The sequence below is a fragment of the Aethalodelphis obliquidens genome, unplaced genomic scaffold (assembly GCF_003676395.1).
Source record: "Aethalodelphis obliquidens isolate GAN/ISIS:26980383/991018 unplaced genomic scaffold, ASM367639v1 scaffold37, whole genome shotgun sequence".
Lineage (NCBI taxonomy): Eukaryota > Metazoa > Chordata > Mammalia > Artiodactyla > Delphinidae > Aethalodelphis > Aethalodelphis obliquidens.
This window is the reverse complement of record NW_020837981.1, coordinates 11,977,603-11,994,697: the sequence shown is the minus strand read 5'-3', so window position 1 is coordinate 11,994,697 and position 17,095 is coordinate 11,977,603. Positions and strand designations below refer to the sequence as shown.

General features: G+C 34.8%; 1 protein-coding gene across 4 annotated transcripts in view; it reads left to right on the top strand.

Moving 5' to 3' along the window:
• Positions 1–17,095, top strand: part of MCU (mitochondrial calcium uniporter) — a 202,763-nt gene that overhangs the window by 152,113 nt on the left and 33,555 nt on the right. For all 4 annotated transcript variants that reach the window (XR_003437879.1, XM_027129932.1, XM_027129930.1 and 1 more), the window contains one exon: positions 4,360–4,426. Coding sequence is in view for 3 of the 4 variants with exons in the window: in XM_027129932.1 (XP_026985733.1) it covers positions 4,360–4,426 (67 nt within the window). In the remaining variant the exon portion in view is untranslated. The remainder of the gene's footprint in view (positions 1–4,359; positions 4,427–17,095) is intronic.

Below are 17,095 nucleotides of genomic sequence, written 5' to 3'. Positions count from 1 at the left end.
TTATCAAAGATGTGGACTCTATCATACCAAAAGTATAAACTTGTATTTTCTTTTCAAGGGACCGAGTAGGCACCAAATCACCTTATTCAGTTGGCATTGATTGCCTAGAGGTTTACTCTTTCTCTGATGATTTCTGCTCATTCTGAATATTGACTTTCTTAACCTTAATCTTGTTCTCTGCCTATGAAGTTTAAATATGTGAATAATACATGCCATTTGCCTGAATGTTTTTCTTTTTTTACTTTCTTGACATATTTTTAAAACGTTCAGCATCAATTATTTATTAAACTCTTCCTATTTTCTTGTGATTTATTAAGAACATACAATTTAAACAACAAAATACATTTCAGTCTAGGAGAGTCATGGAATACAATTTAGAATGCCAGTGCCTCTTTGGTCTTGAACACTTATATTCCTTTCCTTATATTTTTTTGTCTTTGTTTTGCTTTTGTTTGTTGTTGTTATTGTTGCCATATTTCAAAGAAAAAAGGCAAGAGCAAAATCATTTTTGTTCCCATTGGCCTTATTAGACTATAGGCTGTTAGAAGGGTTAAAGAAAGAAAAGGACCTATGTGTGTTTGTGGACACTTACTAAGTAATATTTTGTAATTGCCAATGTCATTGTAGAAGTGACTGGGAAGACTTTGGGAAAGTGGGAAAGTGAATTATCTCAAAACAACAGAGGGGTTCTACAGCAAAGATCAGCAAACATTTTCTTAAAGGGCCATATGGTAAATATTTTGGGCTTTGTGGGCCGTATGGTCTCTGTTGCAGCTACTCAACTCTCCTGCAACTACACAGCTACTCAACTCTGCTGTTGTAGTGTCAAAGTAGATGAATGAGCTCTAGATACTAAGTAAATAAATGAGTTTGTGTTCTAATAAAACTTCATTTACAAAAACTGGTGGCTGGCCTGCCAACCCATGTTCTATAGCATTCTAACAAATAATATTCATAAACAGCCATGTATTTATTTAGTTCTCTGCCCCAGATACACATCTTTTATTAATGTTGAGGATAATCTGTAAAATCATAGAGGACAGAGGATTTCCTGTTTTAAAATGGCCTAGTAGATGTATACTGAAATATTTTCAGGTAAAGCAATATGATGTTTGGAATTTCCTTTAAGATACTCTGTGGAAAAGACCTGGTTCATATAGATGAACCAGGTTTGACCAAATGTTGGTAAATATAGAAGCAGGTGATGGGTGAATGGAAGAAATTCATCACACTGTGTTCTCTACTTCTGTGTAAGTTTGAAAAAGTCCATATTAAAAAGTTACCACTTAAAGAAATAATGGCCCAGTAGTGGTAGCAGTTTCTTCCTTCTCTTGGAATCACTTTGAAATAGAAAGGAGAATAAGAAACAGAAATACAAGCTCCATCTTCAGTACGACCAGAGAGATCTCTGCAATCCCAAAGCACAATACTGAAGAACGGCTGCCAGATCTAGTAAAGGGAGTATGTGAGAAGACCCCAAAAGAGGATGCCTATGATATGGTTGCAGATCCCCAGCAAAGCTCAGAGAGCTTGGTTCTCCAAAATAAGTGGCTGGCCTCAGACTTCTCCACAGCAGCAATCAACACTAAAACTTTACCCACGAAGTCCTCAAGGAAAGATTAATTTAGGAATCTTGTGCCAAGCCAAATAATCATTCAGTATAAAGGCAAAGACAAATATTTTTTAACATGCCAAGGTTTAGGGAAGTTAGCTCTCATGAGTCCTACCTCTATAAGATGAAGTTCAGCCAACCAAGAAATGAAAGGAAAAACGACAGTTGAAGTATTGGTAGTAAGCCTAGAGTCCATCAATCTATAAAATTAAGATTAAAACAAATGTGAAGATTAGGTTTTGCAGAGCAGAGTATGAATGTTTAAAATTTTGACAATGTTGACAGTTTTCTAACGAAAGTTGGAAGGGTGCAGGACAAATGATGTAAAGTGGTAGAAACCCCAGTTTTTTAACACGCTGTCAAAATATGTCATCTAAAATCAATAAATTCAATAAAAGAAGTATGTGGGGTTGGGGGGAGGTATATAGATAGATAAACACCAAGAAAAGTTACATAATAAATAAAATAAACTGGATAATAGAAGGGAGGGAAAAAGACACATAACTATAAGTTCATCATTGCTCATAATAAGAGATGGAAAATATATATATATACATATATATATATCAGGAGTACCAACTGATGGAATTGCCATTTTTAATTGGGTTGGGTAGAGTAGACCTCACTCAGAAAGTGAAATGTGAACAAAGATTTGAAGGAAGTGAGGGAGCTTGATAGTTTTCTGGAGAAATAATATTCTAAGTAGAGGTAATAGCTATTGCAAAGGTTCTGGAACAAGAGTATAGCTGGTCCATACAAAAAACCAGAAAAGAGCCTAGGGGCTAAAGCAGAATGATTGAGAGGCAGAATGGTAGGAGGTGAAGTCACAGAGATAACAGGGTATCAGATAATACTGGGCCTTAAAGGCAGTTCAAAGAACTTAGATCTTACTCTAAAATGACTACTAATACAAAAAAAATAAAAATAAACTTTCCATATTAATATTAGAAGTACATGTTTAACTAAAACATAGACCATTTAGTAAACTATTTTTAAGAAGAAAGAGCAGCAATAAAAACAAAAAACAAAAATTTTATAGCATAAAATTTGATGACTGAAAGGATATTAAATATACATTATATTAATAGGTATAAACAGGCTAAACTTTTCTGTTAAAAGAATCCCAGATTAGATCACAAAGAAAACTATAGAGTCATTCCTAAAACAAAGAAACTCAGGAAAAATAATAAAATTAAAGGACAGGCAGAGCATTAACAGGCATTTGCAAACTAAAAGGAAAAATTCAGGGGTCATGATCCTAGTATTGGACAAGACTTAGTACAAAAAGAATTACATTAGATTAAAGGGGACATATAAGATCTGAATAAAGAAAACCTTAAAATGCTTCTCAGGAACACAAAGACTAAAATAGAAAGGCTTACAAGGTTCTTGATTAAGAAAGACTCAAAAATCACATAGATGTCAGTTTCCTTATGTTAATCCATTGAGTTAATAAGATCTCAACTTCAAAACAAACAAACAAAAAAACTAACATTTATTGAATACTTATTCTATGCCAGGCACTGTTCTAAGTGCTTTATGTGTATTCATCATTTAGTCCTCACAGCAACTTTATGTGGTAGGTGCTAGTATTACGTTTTGTCCATTTTTCAGTGAAGAAACTTGAGGCACAAAGAGGCTAATGAACTTGCAAAGATTGCAGTTAGAGTAAGTTACAGAATCAGAATCTGAACTCAGGAGTGATTATAGATTCTATGCTCTTAATCACAGTGCTGTGTTATTTTTGAAGCTGATTTTGTGTGTGTGTGTGTATCTGTGTGTAACTGGAAATACTGACTCTGAAGTTCATATGGAGATACAAATAAGCAAAAATAGCCAGGAAAATTCTTAAAGGAAAGTAATAAGGGAAACTATCCCACCCTGCCAGATGTAAAAATATAAAGCTAGGATATTTAAAAAAGTGTGGCTACTACGACATGAGCATATAGATCATTGGACAGAAAAAGATCCAAATTCATATAGGTATTTGGAAAATTATCAAGGTAGCATTTCAAATAAGAGGGAAAAATGAATTATTAAGTATAACGGTTAGCTGTGTTATCATTAGAGGTTACTTGGATTGCTGCTTCTTAACTGACTAAAATTAATTCCTAATAAATCAAAGATTTAAACTTGAAAAATCAAACTAGAAGCCATGGAAGAATTTTATAGTATTCTCGAAGTAGGGAAAGCTGCTGATATATGACACAGGACCGTTAAACCACACAGAAAAGATTGAAAAGTTTGACTCTTAAAACATGAAAATTGTGTGCATACAAAAACACCATTAACAAAGTAAAAATAAAAACGGAAATTTTTATGACATATTTCGTTGACCAAGGGATAATTTTCTTAATATTTAAAGAACTTCTACAAAATAATATTCAAAGACCAAGATCCAAATTTTAAAAATGGCAAAAGATGTAAATACTCAGTGCATAGAAAAGCAAATACAAGTAACTCAGATTAAAACATGTATAGATTATCACTCTTAGTACAAAAAATGCAAATTATAATTATGGTGAAATACTGGTTTATCTTGAAAGAAACCAAAATGTTCATCACTATCATCTTAGGATGATAGGAGTTTGAGAGACTTTTCTTTTATCTGTATTTTTAAATTTTTCTACAAAGAATACATACTATTTAAATAATTAAAAAGCTATTATTTATTATATACATACACATGTGCATATAACATTTGTTGTTGTGTACTGACAATGGATGTGTCTTTATGTATTTTCTAGGTGCACCAAAGGCTCTCTTCTTGGCCTAGCGGAGTTGTTTATTGCAGTACTGTTGTGCCCTCTGATGGTGAGTTTTGGCAAATCCATTTTTATGTCCAAAGCTTTTTTTTCTTTAACTGTTTCCCATTCTCAAACTGACATATAGATTTATAAACCATACTCTTTCACTTGAGATGGGCTTGGAGTCAGAGGGAGAAGGTGTTGGGGGGGACTAAAGAAGAGAAATAAAATTTGAATGAGGATATAGTAAATTTAGAAGAGAAATCAGGAAGAAAAATTAATAGACTTAAGTTTTCATAGATCATGGAATAATACTGTCTACTCTTTCCATTTATGTTTTAAAACTGGGAACATAGTTAATGTGAAGATCGCAGAAGGACCACCTTTGGAATTTCCTAACCATTGAGTCTTCATACTATGGATAATGATCAAACACTCCAGCTCCTTCAGGGTATCAGAGCCTAGACAGAAGCAATTCAAAGTCTGAAACCTCCTGTCCTCTCTTGTCTTTTTCTTCCCTTACGCTCAGGGCTGTAATACTTTCTCTGTTGTGAGAAAAAATTGAAAAAAGATGCTTGGGGACCACAGTCCTTTGGAAAAGTCCATGATGATGCAAATTGGCAAGAGGATCTAAGCTTTGATTTTATTTACAGTAGTGGAGGAGATAAGTTTACAACTCTTCTTGTCATTTCTTTTACCTAGCATTACACATTTACAGTTTAGACTGTTTGCTTAGGGTTGACTGTTAAATATATTTTCTCTTTGTAAAGTTTAGTGTGATAGAACTCTAACTTCAACCTTATAAACATTAATTCATAGGCATAGCAACCATTGAAGGAGCATCCTGCAAATTTACAAGGACACCTGAAGTTGAAGAAACCTCAGATGAACCATTTGAAACTCTTAGGATCCCCTGTATTTAATCAGTGTAGCTATTTGCAGTGTTATCAGAACCTGTCCCAAAGCTGTTTAGTTATTGGAATACACAGACAGTGTGCTCATATTCCCTGAACTTGGAGGAAGTATCCATTTTTGATTACTCATTTGTAGTATGGAAAGGTTAAAAGGAAAAATAGGCCAGAATCAAAAGAATGAAAAATGGTAGCTGGCTTTCTTTTTCCTATCTCTTAGAGACATAGAGAGTTGATAACGTGATATTAGTATATAAATTAAAAAGCAGTAGGTGGGTATCACTCTTGCCCTTAGAGCTGTCTTGGCCCATTAAACAGCCAAATGGGGGCTGTCCACATCTATACCAGCACCACTTCAAGGTCTTATTACTGTCCTCCATTGCCACTGCAGGATTACATCATTGGATAGTTTCAATAAGGAGAGAATTTCTCCAATATAAAAATATTGTTCATAGTGCTAAATCCTCTCAGCTTTTGCTGAACTAGCAGCAATTCATTTAAAAATTTCTTATTTTTATAATGTTGTCAAAAACTGTTAAATATTCAGTGTCAGTATTTATATATATTCATTAAGTTATATATATTCAGTGGCAACTAAGTCACACTACAACAGGACACTTGTGCCAGTAGTTGTTATTACATTCAGTGGCAAATAATTTGAACTAATGAATTCATACTGAAATTTTTATTATGAATTTTACCATGTAATACAGTTACTATTATCCTAATAACAATCTGTATAGAAGCCTTTCAGTAATGTAACAATGTACAGTTTTACTGGGGTATCTGGCTGAATGTTATCCCAGGACAAAAATGCTAGTATGTTGCCTCTATGTTGTGTGAGGGGTTGAAGACAATATTTTTACAGAGGTAAAAGGATACATACTTAAAAAAGAAAAAAAAGAAAGAGATGCTCCCAAAATTCCTACCAATACTATTGCCCTTCTTAAGAAAATCAACTCGTGTTCATTATCAAGAAACAGAAGCAGAAAATGATTTGATTTAATGCAACTCAGTGTCCTTACTACTCCCAAATTATATACCTTTCTTATGTTGTACTTCTAAATTAATCTTACCTTAGGCTGGTATAGCATATATGAAAACTCTGCTTAATACACAGCTACTTCAACAGAATTTAGCCACCAGTAGTAAACATCTCTACCATAATTCATTGCTTCGTGTTATGACTACTGGGTCATATTCTATAGCAAGTGAGAGCTTGACCCTTTTTTTTTAAATACAAAATCTAAAATACCACATTATATAATTGTGATATTTACATACCTAGTATATAATATATATACCTAATATATACTGCCTCTCGATACTTGCTTGTTAGTTTTGTTGTTTGACAAAATCTTCTAGAGGGCTTCCCTGGTGGCGCAGTGGTTGAGAGTCCGCCTGCCGATGCAGGGGACACGGGTTCGTGCCCCGGTCCGGGAGGATCCCACATGCCGCGGAGCGGCTGGGCCCGTGAGCCGTGGCCGCTGAGCCTGCGCGTCCGGAGCCTGTGCTCCGCAACGGGAGAGGCCACAACGGTGAGAGGCCCGCGTACCGCAAAAAAAAAAAAAAAAAAAAAATCTTCTAGATATGACTGATATCCGATATGTAAAATATATAGGTTATCTTAAAAGTTTAACCTCCCTACCAAAGCAATCTAAAAGGTTCTTAATTTTTCTTGTGTCATAAATATTTTTGAGGATCTGGTGAAAGCTCTAGATTCTCTCTCTCGAAAAAATATTTTTATATACACATAGGAAATGTTATATATAATTTCTTAATGATACAGGCTCTCAAACCAGCTCATGGAATCCCTAGTCTCATGAACCTCAACTCAAGAACTGCTTTGGCTACACTGCACACAGGTGCACATGCACATCCCTGTACCCAAGCCCGTGTTCCCTTTCATGAGAGGCATTAGGCTTAGAGGTTAAGTGTCAAGCTTTGGAATCAAGGTTTGCATCCCAATTCCACAACTTAACCACCTTTTAACCTTAGGCAAAGTAATGAACTTCTTAAAACCTCCTTCCTCATGTGTGAAACGGAGATAGTAATAATTACCACCTCCAAGAGAAAAATGTACTTTGCCTACAGAAATAGTACTTACCCATCAGAAGCTCTTATTCTTTTCTTTTTTAATATATATATATATATTTATTTATTTTATTTATTTATTTGGTTGCACCGGGTCTTAGTTGCAGTAGGCGGGCTTCTTAGTTGCAGCTTGCTGGCTCCTTTAGTTGCAGCACATGTGCTTCTTAGTTGCAGCACGTGGGCTCCTTAGTTGAGGCCGGTGGGCTCCTTAGTTGCAGCTCACCGGCTCTTTTAGTTGTGGCACGTGTGCTCCTTAGTTGCGGCTCGTGGGCTCCTTAGTTGTGGCATGCAAACTCTTAGTTGCGATATGCATGTGGGATCTAGTTCCCTGACCAGGGATCAAACCCAGGCCCCCTGCATTGGGAGCTCGGAGTCTTAACCGCAGCTCTACCAGGGAAGTTCCCAGAAACTCTTATTCTATAAAAAGTGCTGTGGTAGTGTTAAAGACCCCTAATCAAAAAAATGTGGTTTGGGGCTTCTTGTTTTAATTTTTCTGTGCCCCATATCCTCACTTGTAAAATGACTAACTGAAATTTTTATGATTGTATGGCTTGTAGCTTATTTAAGGTCTTTCAAATCTTTCAGGAGTTCCCCTTCATGGTAATGAAAATTAAGGATTAATGTTGAAAGTAATTCTGTTATAGACAGGTTGACTGTATTATTTCTCACTCGACCCAGGACACTTTTGAGAGTAAAAAGAGGACACCCAGAGTTGTCCTGACAATTTTAAATATGGTAAACCAGGACACGTCTTCACTGTAGGTAAGCTAGAGTAAGAGCAAGAAAAATAGTCTCTCTGGTTGCCTTCATTTCTCTATCCAGAAATGTAATGTTACTCAATTAGCCTTGTATTGGGAATTGCGGTAGAAAGCTGTGTCTTTTGTGTAGTTAACAAAAAATGTAAGATTTCCTTACAAAAATTGTTTGAGGACAAATAATTTTAGCATTGAACAGTTATTGAAATTCCTGTTTAATAATAAACAATCATCTGTTTAACTAACCCAAATATAGATAATATATATAAATTCTTAACCTAAGTAAAGTCTGTGGATGGTTTGGGGAACTGGATATATGCCCCAGTTTTTCCTTTGGTTTTTGTCCCATTCCTTTTTTAAAAAACTTTATTGATGTATATTTTATATATCATAAAATTCACCTATCATCATGCAAGCATAATAACAATCCAGCTTTAGACTATTTCCTTCACCGCTAAAAGTTCTCTTGTTCCTGTTTTGCAGCCAATCCCTGCTCCTACCCTAAACCTGAGGCAAACACTAGTCTGCTTTTTCTCTCTGTAGTTAAACCTTTTCTAAAAATGTCATATAAATGACTCATTCAATATGTAGTCTTTTGCATCTAGCTTCTTTTACATATCCTGTATGGATATATGTTTTCATATCTCTTGGGTAGATGCTCAGGAGTAGAATGACTGAGTCATACGGTAAGTTATGTGCATAATATTTTTTAATTGAAGTACAGTTGATTTATAATGTTTCAGGTGTACAACAAAGTGATTCAGTTTACACACATATATATATTCTTTTTCAGATTTTTTCCCATTATATATTATTACAAGATATTTAATATAGTTCCCTGTGCTATACAGTAGGTCCTTGTTTTTTAACTATTTTATATACAATAGTGTGTATCTCTTAATACCAAATTCCCAATTTATCCTTACCCCCCTTTTCCTTTGGGTAACCATAAGTTTGTTCTCTATGTCTGTGAGTCTATTTCTGTTTTGTAAATAAGTTCATTTGTATTTTTTTTTTAGATTGCACATATGAATGATATCATATAATATTTGTCTCTCTGTCTGACTTACTTCACTTAGTATGATAATCTCTAGGTCCATCCATATTGCTGCAAATGGCATTATTTCCATTGTATACATATACCACTTCTTTATCCATTCATCTGTCGATGAACATTTAGATTGGTTCCATGTCTTGGCTATTGTAAATAGTGCTGCTGTGAACATTGGGATGCATGTATCTTTTCAAATTAGAGTTTTTGTCTTTTCCATATATATGCCCAGGAGTGGGATTGCTGGATCATATGGTAACTCTATCTTTAGTTTTTTAAGGAACCTGCATACTTTTCTCGTAGTGACTACATCAATTTACATTTCCACCAACAGTGTAGGAGGGTTCCCTTTTCTCCACACCCTTTCCAGCATTTATTATTTGTAGACTTTTTGTTGATGGCCATTCTGACTGGTGTTAGGTGGTACCTCATTGTAGTTTTGATTTGCATTTCTCTAATAATTAGTGATGTTGAACATCTTTCCATGTGCCTCTTGGCCATCTGTATGTCTCCTTTGGAGAAATGTCTATTTAGGTCTTCTGCCCATTTTTTTTATTGGGTTGGGTTTTTTCTAGTATTGAGCTGTACAAACTGTATATTTTGGAAAGTAAGCCGTTGTCAGTCAATTCATTTGCAAATATTTTCTCCCATTCTGTATGTTATCTTTTCATTTTGTTTATGGTTTCCTTTGCTGTGCAAAACCTTTTAAGTTTAATTAGGTCCCATTTGTTTATTTTTGCTTTTGTTTCTATTACTCTAGGAGACAGAGCCAAAAATTATTGCTGAGATTTATGTCAAAGAGTGTTCTGCTTATGTTTACCTCTAGGAGTTTTATAGTATCCAGTCTCACATTTAGGTTTTTAATCCATTTTTAGTTTATTTTTGTATATGGTGTTGGAGAATCTTCTGATTTCATTCTTTTACATGTAGCTGCCCAGTTTTCCCAGCATCACTTATTGAAGAGACTTTCTTTTCTCCATTGTATTCTTGCCTCCTTTTTTTTTTTTTTTTTTTTTTGCGGTACACGGGCCTCTCACTGTTGTGGCCTCTCCCGTTGTGGAGCACAGGCTCCGGACGCACAGGCTCAGCGGCCATGGCTCACGGGCCCAGCCACTCCACAGCATGTGGGATCTTCCTGGACTGGGGCACGAACCCGTGTCCCCTGCATCGGCAGGCAGACTCTCAACCACTGCGCCACCAGAGAAGCCCTTGCCTCCTTTGTCATAGATTAATTGACCGTAAGTGCGTGGGTTTATTTCTGGGCCTTCTGTCCTGTTCCATTGATCTATGTGTCTGTTTTTGTGCCAGTACCATACTGTTTTGATGACTGTAGCTTCGTAGTATGGTCTGAAGTCAGGGAGCATGACTCCTCCAGCTCCGTTCTTCTTTCTCAAGATTGTTTTGGCTATTCAGGGTCTTTTGTTTTTCCATACAAACTTAAAAAATTTTTTGTTCCAGTTCTATGAAAAATACCATTGGTAATTTGACAGGGATTGCATTAAATCTGTACACAGCCTTGAGTAGTGTGGTCATTTTAACAATATTGATTCTTCCAATCCAAGAACACAGTATATCTTTCCAACTGTTTGTGTGGTCTTCAGTTTCTTTCATCATGTGCTTAACTTTTTAAGAAACTGCAGAATTGTTTTCCAAAGTGGCTGTCCCACTTTGCATTCCTACCAGCAGTGTTTAAGTGTTCCAGTTTCCCCGTATCCTCCCCAACACTTGGTATGGTCAGTCTTCTTGATTATAGACATGGTAGTGGATTTGTAGTATTATTTCATTGTGGTTTTAATTTGCATTTCACTGATGACCAAGATGTTGGGCATCTGTTAATGTACTCATTAACCATTCAAATATTTTCTTTGATGAAGTGCCCAAACTTTTTGCCCATTTAAAAAAATGAACTGTCTTTTTAGTATTGATTTGTAAGGGTTCTTTTTATTCTAGAATTTTTCCTGTTACTTTTAAAATAATTTTGTGGGAAAGGGTGGACTTTTTAAATCATGTTTTATTATTAATGGCTGCTCATATACAGTTGGAGATTCTATATTCATTGTCATCACTATATTGAGGACATAAACATACCCCACCACTGTCTTTCATTCCAACTTTTAAAAACTTGACAACAAAAAAGAAATGAAAGTAATGAAATCATGAAAAATGATAGAAGAGAAAGCCACAGTGTTTTAATGTGGGCAGAGTTCTCATCAACCCAAATGTGAAGTTGGGAAAGCTGAAACACCATTTTATTTTTCCATTTTAAAAATATATCCTACAGTTTGAATTTTTTTTTGTAAGTAGAAGTTTCATATTTTGAAAATACCAAAATATGGTTGAACATGTTCCATCACAAAAGTCTTTTTTTGAAGGCTTGTATAAAATTGGCTTTCACATTGCTAAGAAAAACAGCCACATGAACATGGAAAGACGTTTAAGCTTTATGTGCTGACAGTATTTAAACTGGCTTAGTGTGGAGCAGAAGTAAATTTATGTCAAATTTCAGATGATATTATCCATTCTAGGATTGCTGTCATTTGTTTCAATATTTTGAAGTAAGTTTTGAGGGAATTTGGAAACTATCCAGTTTTGTCCAGAGTGCATGTGACTTCATGAAACTACTGATATTGCTCTAAGGAGTTAGTTTCTAGTTTTTGTCTGTTAATACGCATGTTGATACAAAGAAAAATCCCAAATATGTGATTTCTGGTGGAAATTAGAAAAGCTGTTAACATTAATGGCTATTACCATCTTTGAAATAGTGTTAAATTTCTTTTCCAAAATAACTACCAGGAAAAAATTTTTTTTTTTACTCTAAGGAAGATCTTGGTACTCTACGAACAGATGGCACATCTTCCAAACTTAGAGCCATGCATACTTATATGGCCTCAGAGAAGAAAGGAGCTCTACCCAGTGCAATAATACATTGGTTTTTTTCATTGGCACATACTGGCAGTGAAGACTTCGAACAGCCCTAAAAGAAGGCCTGCCTGCTACCACAGAAGTAATCACTGTTATGAGAACAAGATTTTATGAGAAAAAGAATCAAAATAGAAATTTTTCCTTTGCTAGATTAAACTTTGGACAGGAGTTTGCTTTTTAAGAGAAGAGAAAATTTATCACAAGGAAGTGTTTAGTTATGGCTTGATTTACTTGGGGATATTTGGGCCTTTATGAATGAGCATAATCTTCCAATTCAAGACCTTACAGTCATTATTATGGATTTGGTAGAAAAATCATGAACCCTTTCAACCAAGCTGTAGCTCTGAAGTAGGTAGAAATAGACAACCTTGTGAATTTTCCAGCTGCTGGATGAAGTTTCTCTCTAGGCTAGTCACCAATGGAGAGGTTTGTCAGTTTCTCTACAAGAATTAGAAAAACCTTAGAGCTCTTGAAGATTACCTCCACTCAGAAACCTTAAAACTGGAACTCGGATTTCCAATCGTTTCACTATTGATATTGCATCAAAACAGTGAGTGATATGAATTCAATTCTAAGAGTCTTAGAAAAATCTTTGGTTCCCTGCATATGCCTAGCCAAGCATCATCTGGTGAAGTGAACTATGAGAGCTGTGATTATGTTTGTTACCACATACCTTTCCCAGAGTCTCAGAGTTTTTACAACTTCTTTTCATCAAAACAGAAAGGTACAACCTTTTTAGATATCAAAGATAATGTCCAAGTTATCATGTTCCAAAACCAGGCCATTATGTGACTTCTTTATTCAAGCCAAACAATAGCAGCCTTGTAATTGAAATGTTCTTTTATATAGAATTAAAGTTTATTTTCTGTTTTAATTTGTAAATTTTTGTTTTATTTCTTAAAAAAAAAAGAAACAACAGAAAATGGCTGTTAATTTTGATTTAAAATGAGGTAAAATGCTTCAGTTTTTGTAAACATTTATTTTTAAAATACTTCAATGCAGTAGTCTGCTCATAACAAAATACTGTAGACTGGGTGGCTTAAACAACAAAATTTTATTTTCTCACAGTTTTTGAGACTAGAAGTCCAAGATCAGGGTGCCAGCATGGTTAGGCTCTGGTAAGAACTATTCCTAGCTTGCAGATGACCACCTTCTCACTGTGTCCCCACATGGTGGGGGCTGGGGAAAGCTCTTACTCCTCATGTAAAGCCATTGTCCTATCAGATTAGAGCCCCACCCTTATCTTCTCCTTTAACCTTAATTACCTCTTAAAGACACTATCTCCAGATAGTCACATGGGGGAATTCGAGCTTCAAAATACAAATTTTGGGAGATCAAAATTCAGTCCACAGCAGGTAATATGAAGGAAATCATTTTCCAATGCAACAAAATGATTGTATCTAAAATTTTTATGTATAAATCGTTTTGAATTTTTTCAGGAAGTAGGTCTAAGAAGGGAATCCATACCTTCTTCAGGTTCTCAAGGAGGTCTATTATCCAAAAATACCTAGGCACATGGAATTTGTTTGTATAACTTAAGCTTTTCTTCCCCTTGTTGCCCTCAGTGGAACAAGTCATTTTTGTTCTCTTGGGGTTTAAAGGCATGATTGGAAATTTTCTCACGGAAACTTATATGATTTTAGGCTTTGAGTTTTAAGACTGTAGATTTTAGGAAAAGCAAGAAAAACTATTAAGGCAAGCGTTTTTCCATATTCTCATTGAATCTCCTAAGCAGCCTTCTGAGGTATTAGACTCTCTGCATTATAGGTAAGGAAACGGAGGTAAAGTTATATTCAGTAATGGGCTCATGTATTCAAGGTGTCTCCTGTGGTAGAACTTCAGTACTACTAAATCTGAGATTCCAAAATCCATCATTCTTCTACTGCACTTCACTCTTTGTACTTTAGGATTATATTCAACTTTTTACCACCCAGAAATTAAAGTGGACCAAGGGTCAAGGTTTAATGAAGTTACTTTCAAAGCAGCACCATAAAAAGCATTATTCTTTTTTGTTTGTTTAAATATTATTTATTTATTTATTTTGGCTGCATTGCGTCTTCATTGCCAAGTGCAGATTTTCTTTAGTTGTAGTGAGTGGGGGGCTATTCTTCATTGCGGTGCATGGGCTTCTCATTGTGGTGGCTTCTCTTGCTGCGGAGCACGGGTTCTAGCCATGCGGGCTTCAGTAGTTGTGGCACTCAGGCTCAGTGGTTGTGGCTCGTGGGCTCTAGAGCGCAGTCTCAGTAGTTGTGACACATGGGCTTAGTTGCTCTGCAGCATGTGGGATCTTCCCAGACCAAGGCTCGAACCCATGTCCCCTGTATTGGCAGGCGGATTCTTACCCACTGCACCACCAGGGAAGTCCCAAAAGCATTATTCGTAGAAAGAAAAATATGTTAGAGCACTATATTAGGACAGGATTTTATTTTTACAAAAGCAAAATAAAATAGTTAATTCTCAGTAGAATGAGTAGATGAATGGAAGGAAGGAAGAGGATGACCTTTTACTTAGCACAAATGCTTTTAACATTTATGAGAGATTAATTATCTTCATAAACAGATTCTAAAAGAACCAGATTTAATGAAAGGTACATAGGTTGTACTACTATTTAACATAAAACCAATAATACCATGCATTTTAAAAAGATTTATAACTTTAAGTCTTTTCACAACTTTTATCATTTAAGCCTCGTAATAACTTCACACAAATGTTTTTACATAGTTCTACAGAGAGAGGTTCAGTTATACAAATACTAATTCACCTTAGGTTCACAATGAAATATATAGCTGATTTCACTAAGTTCATTTATACTACCAGTTGGAAGGACCCAAATGACTGGATTTATCAAACTACTAAAGTTATGATTCTATAATTGGACTTTCTTATACTGATATAAAAAGATATTTTTTACATAAATATTTACCTGCTTTTCAAAATGAGTGTTCTTCAAATGATAGTATGTGACAGATTTAGCATTTTTAATATACTATGAATAATTTAAAGAAATTTTAAATCATCTATTTTACATATCTAAGTAAATTTGAGGATGTTTTTGCCTTAATGTATAAGGAAGGGCCTTACTATCACCTAAATAATATTTAATTTATTCTATTAAAATGATAATCTTATGTTTTGTCTAATATATCATAATTTAATGAAAAAGGATATGGACTTTTGGAATTATATTTATGAACAGAGAAGTGAATATTAAAAATAAATTATTTGAAAGTATCTATGAGTGAAAACTAATTAAAAAATCTGTAAAGCATTTATTGAGAAGAATAAACTTTATTGAAGGACCTAAAAAAAGATAGAAATAAATGCAGAGTTATAATATGTTAATGAATATGAGGACAACATTGTAACAATTGTCAGTTTCCCTCACATAAATTTATAAACTCACTACAGTGCTAATATGAACCTCAATAGGAGCTGATGAACTTATTCAAAAATTCATATGAAAGACTAAAACTATACAAATACTTAACATAAATTTGGAATAGAAAGGGGGGGAAAGATTTACCTAAACCACATATTAAGATGTACTTTTAAAACCATAATAATCAAAACAGTGGAGTATCGGTACAGGAAAGATTGTAGGATCAGATTAGAGAAACCTTGCATATATGGAAATGTGACATGTGATAGAATTAGCTTTGAAAATCTGGAGAAGGGGCAGAGTCAATGGTGCTGTTACAATTGATTTGTTATTTCACAAAAGTATATTTCAGATGGCATAAGGAGTAAAATGTGAAACAGCTCTAAAAGAAAAAAAAAGTTAGCCTAATTTATATCAGAAACTAAAACATGCCTCCAAAAAGCTATTAGAACTAATAAATGAATTCAGTTAAATTTCAGGGTACAAAATTAATATATAGAAATCTCTTGCAGGAATTCTCTGGTGGTCCAGTGGTTAGGACTCTGCACTTCCACTGCGGGGGCACGGGTTTGATCCCTGGTTGGGGAACTAAGATCCTGGAAGGCGCATGGTGCAGCCAAAAAAAAAAAAAAAAAACTTATGTTTCGATAAACTAACAATGAACTATCAGGAAGAGAAATTAAGAAAACAATCTCATTTACAATTGTATCAAAAACAATAAAATACCTAGGAATAAATCTAACCAAGGAGGTAACTACTTGTACTTAGACAACTGTAAGACATTGATGAAAGAAATCAAGATGACACGAACAAATGGAAAGATATACCATGCTCATGTATTGGAAGAATTAATCTTGTTAAAATGATCATACTCCCCAAGGCAATCTATAAATTCAGCACAATCCCTATCAAAATACCAACGGCATTTTTCACAGAACTGGAACAAATAACCCCAAACTTTGTATGGAAACACAAAAGACCCCGAATAGCCAAAAGAATCTTGAGAAAGAAGAACAAAGCTGGAGGTATTGTATTCCTGGTTTCAGACTATACTACAAAGCTACCATATCAAAATAGTGTGGTACTGGCACAAAAACAGACACATTGATCAATGGACCAGAATAGAGATTGCAGAAATAAACCCACACTTACATGGTCAATTAATCTAAAACAAAGGAGGCAAGAATATACAATGGGGAAAAGACAGCCTCTTCAATAAATGATGTTGGAAAAACTGGACAGCCAAATGCCAGAGAATCAAAATGGACTACTTTCTCACACCATATACAAAAATAAACTCAAAATGGGTTAAAGACTTAAATATAAGACCTGAAACCATAAAACTCCTAGGAGAAAACATAGGCAGTACACTCTTTGACATAGGTCTTAGCAATATTTTTTGGATACATCTCAGGCAAGGTAAACAAAAGCAAAAATAAACAGATGGGGCCACATCAAACTAAAAAGCTTTTGCACAGCAAAGGAAACTATCAACAAAATGAAAAGGCACCCTATTGAATAGGAGAAGATATTTGCAAATGATATATCTGAGAAGAGGTTAACGTCCAAATTATATAAAGAACTCATACAACTCAATATCAAAGAAACAAACAACCTGATTGAA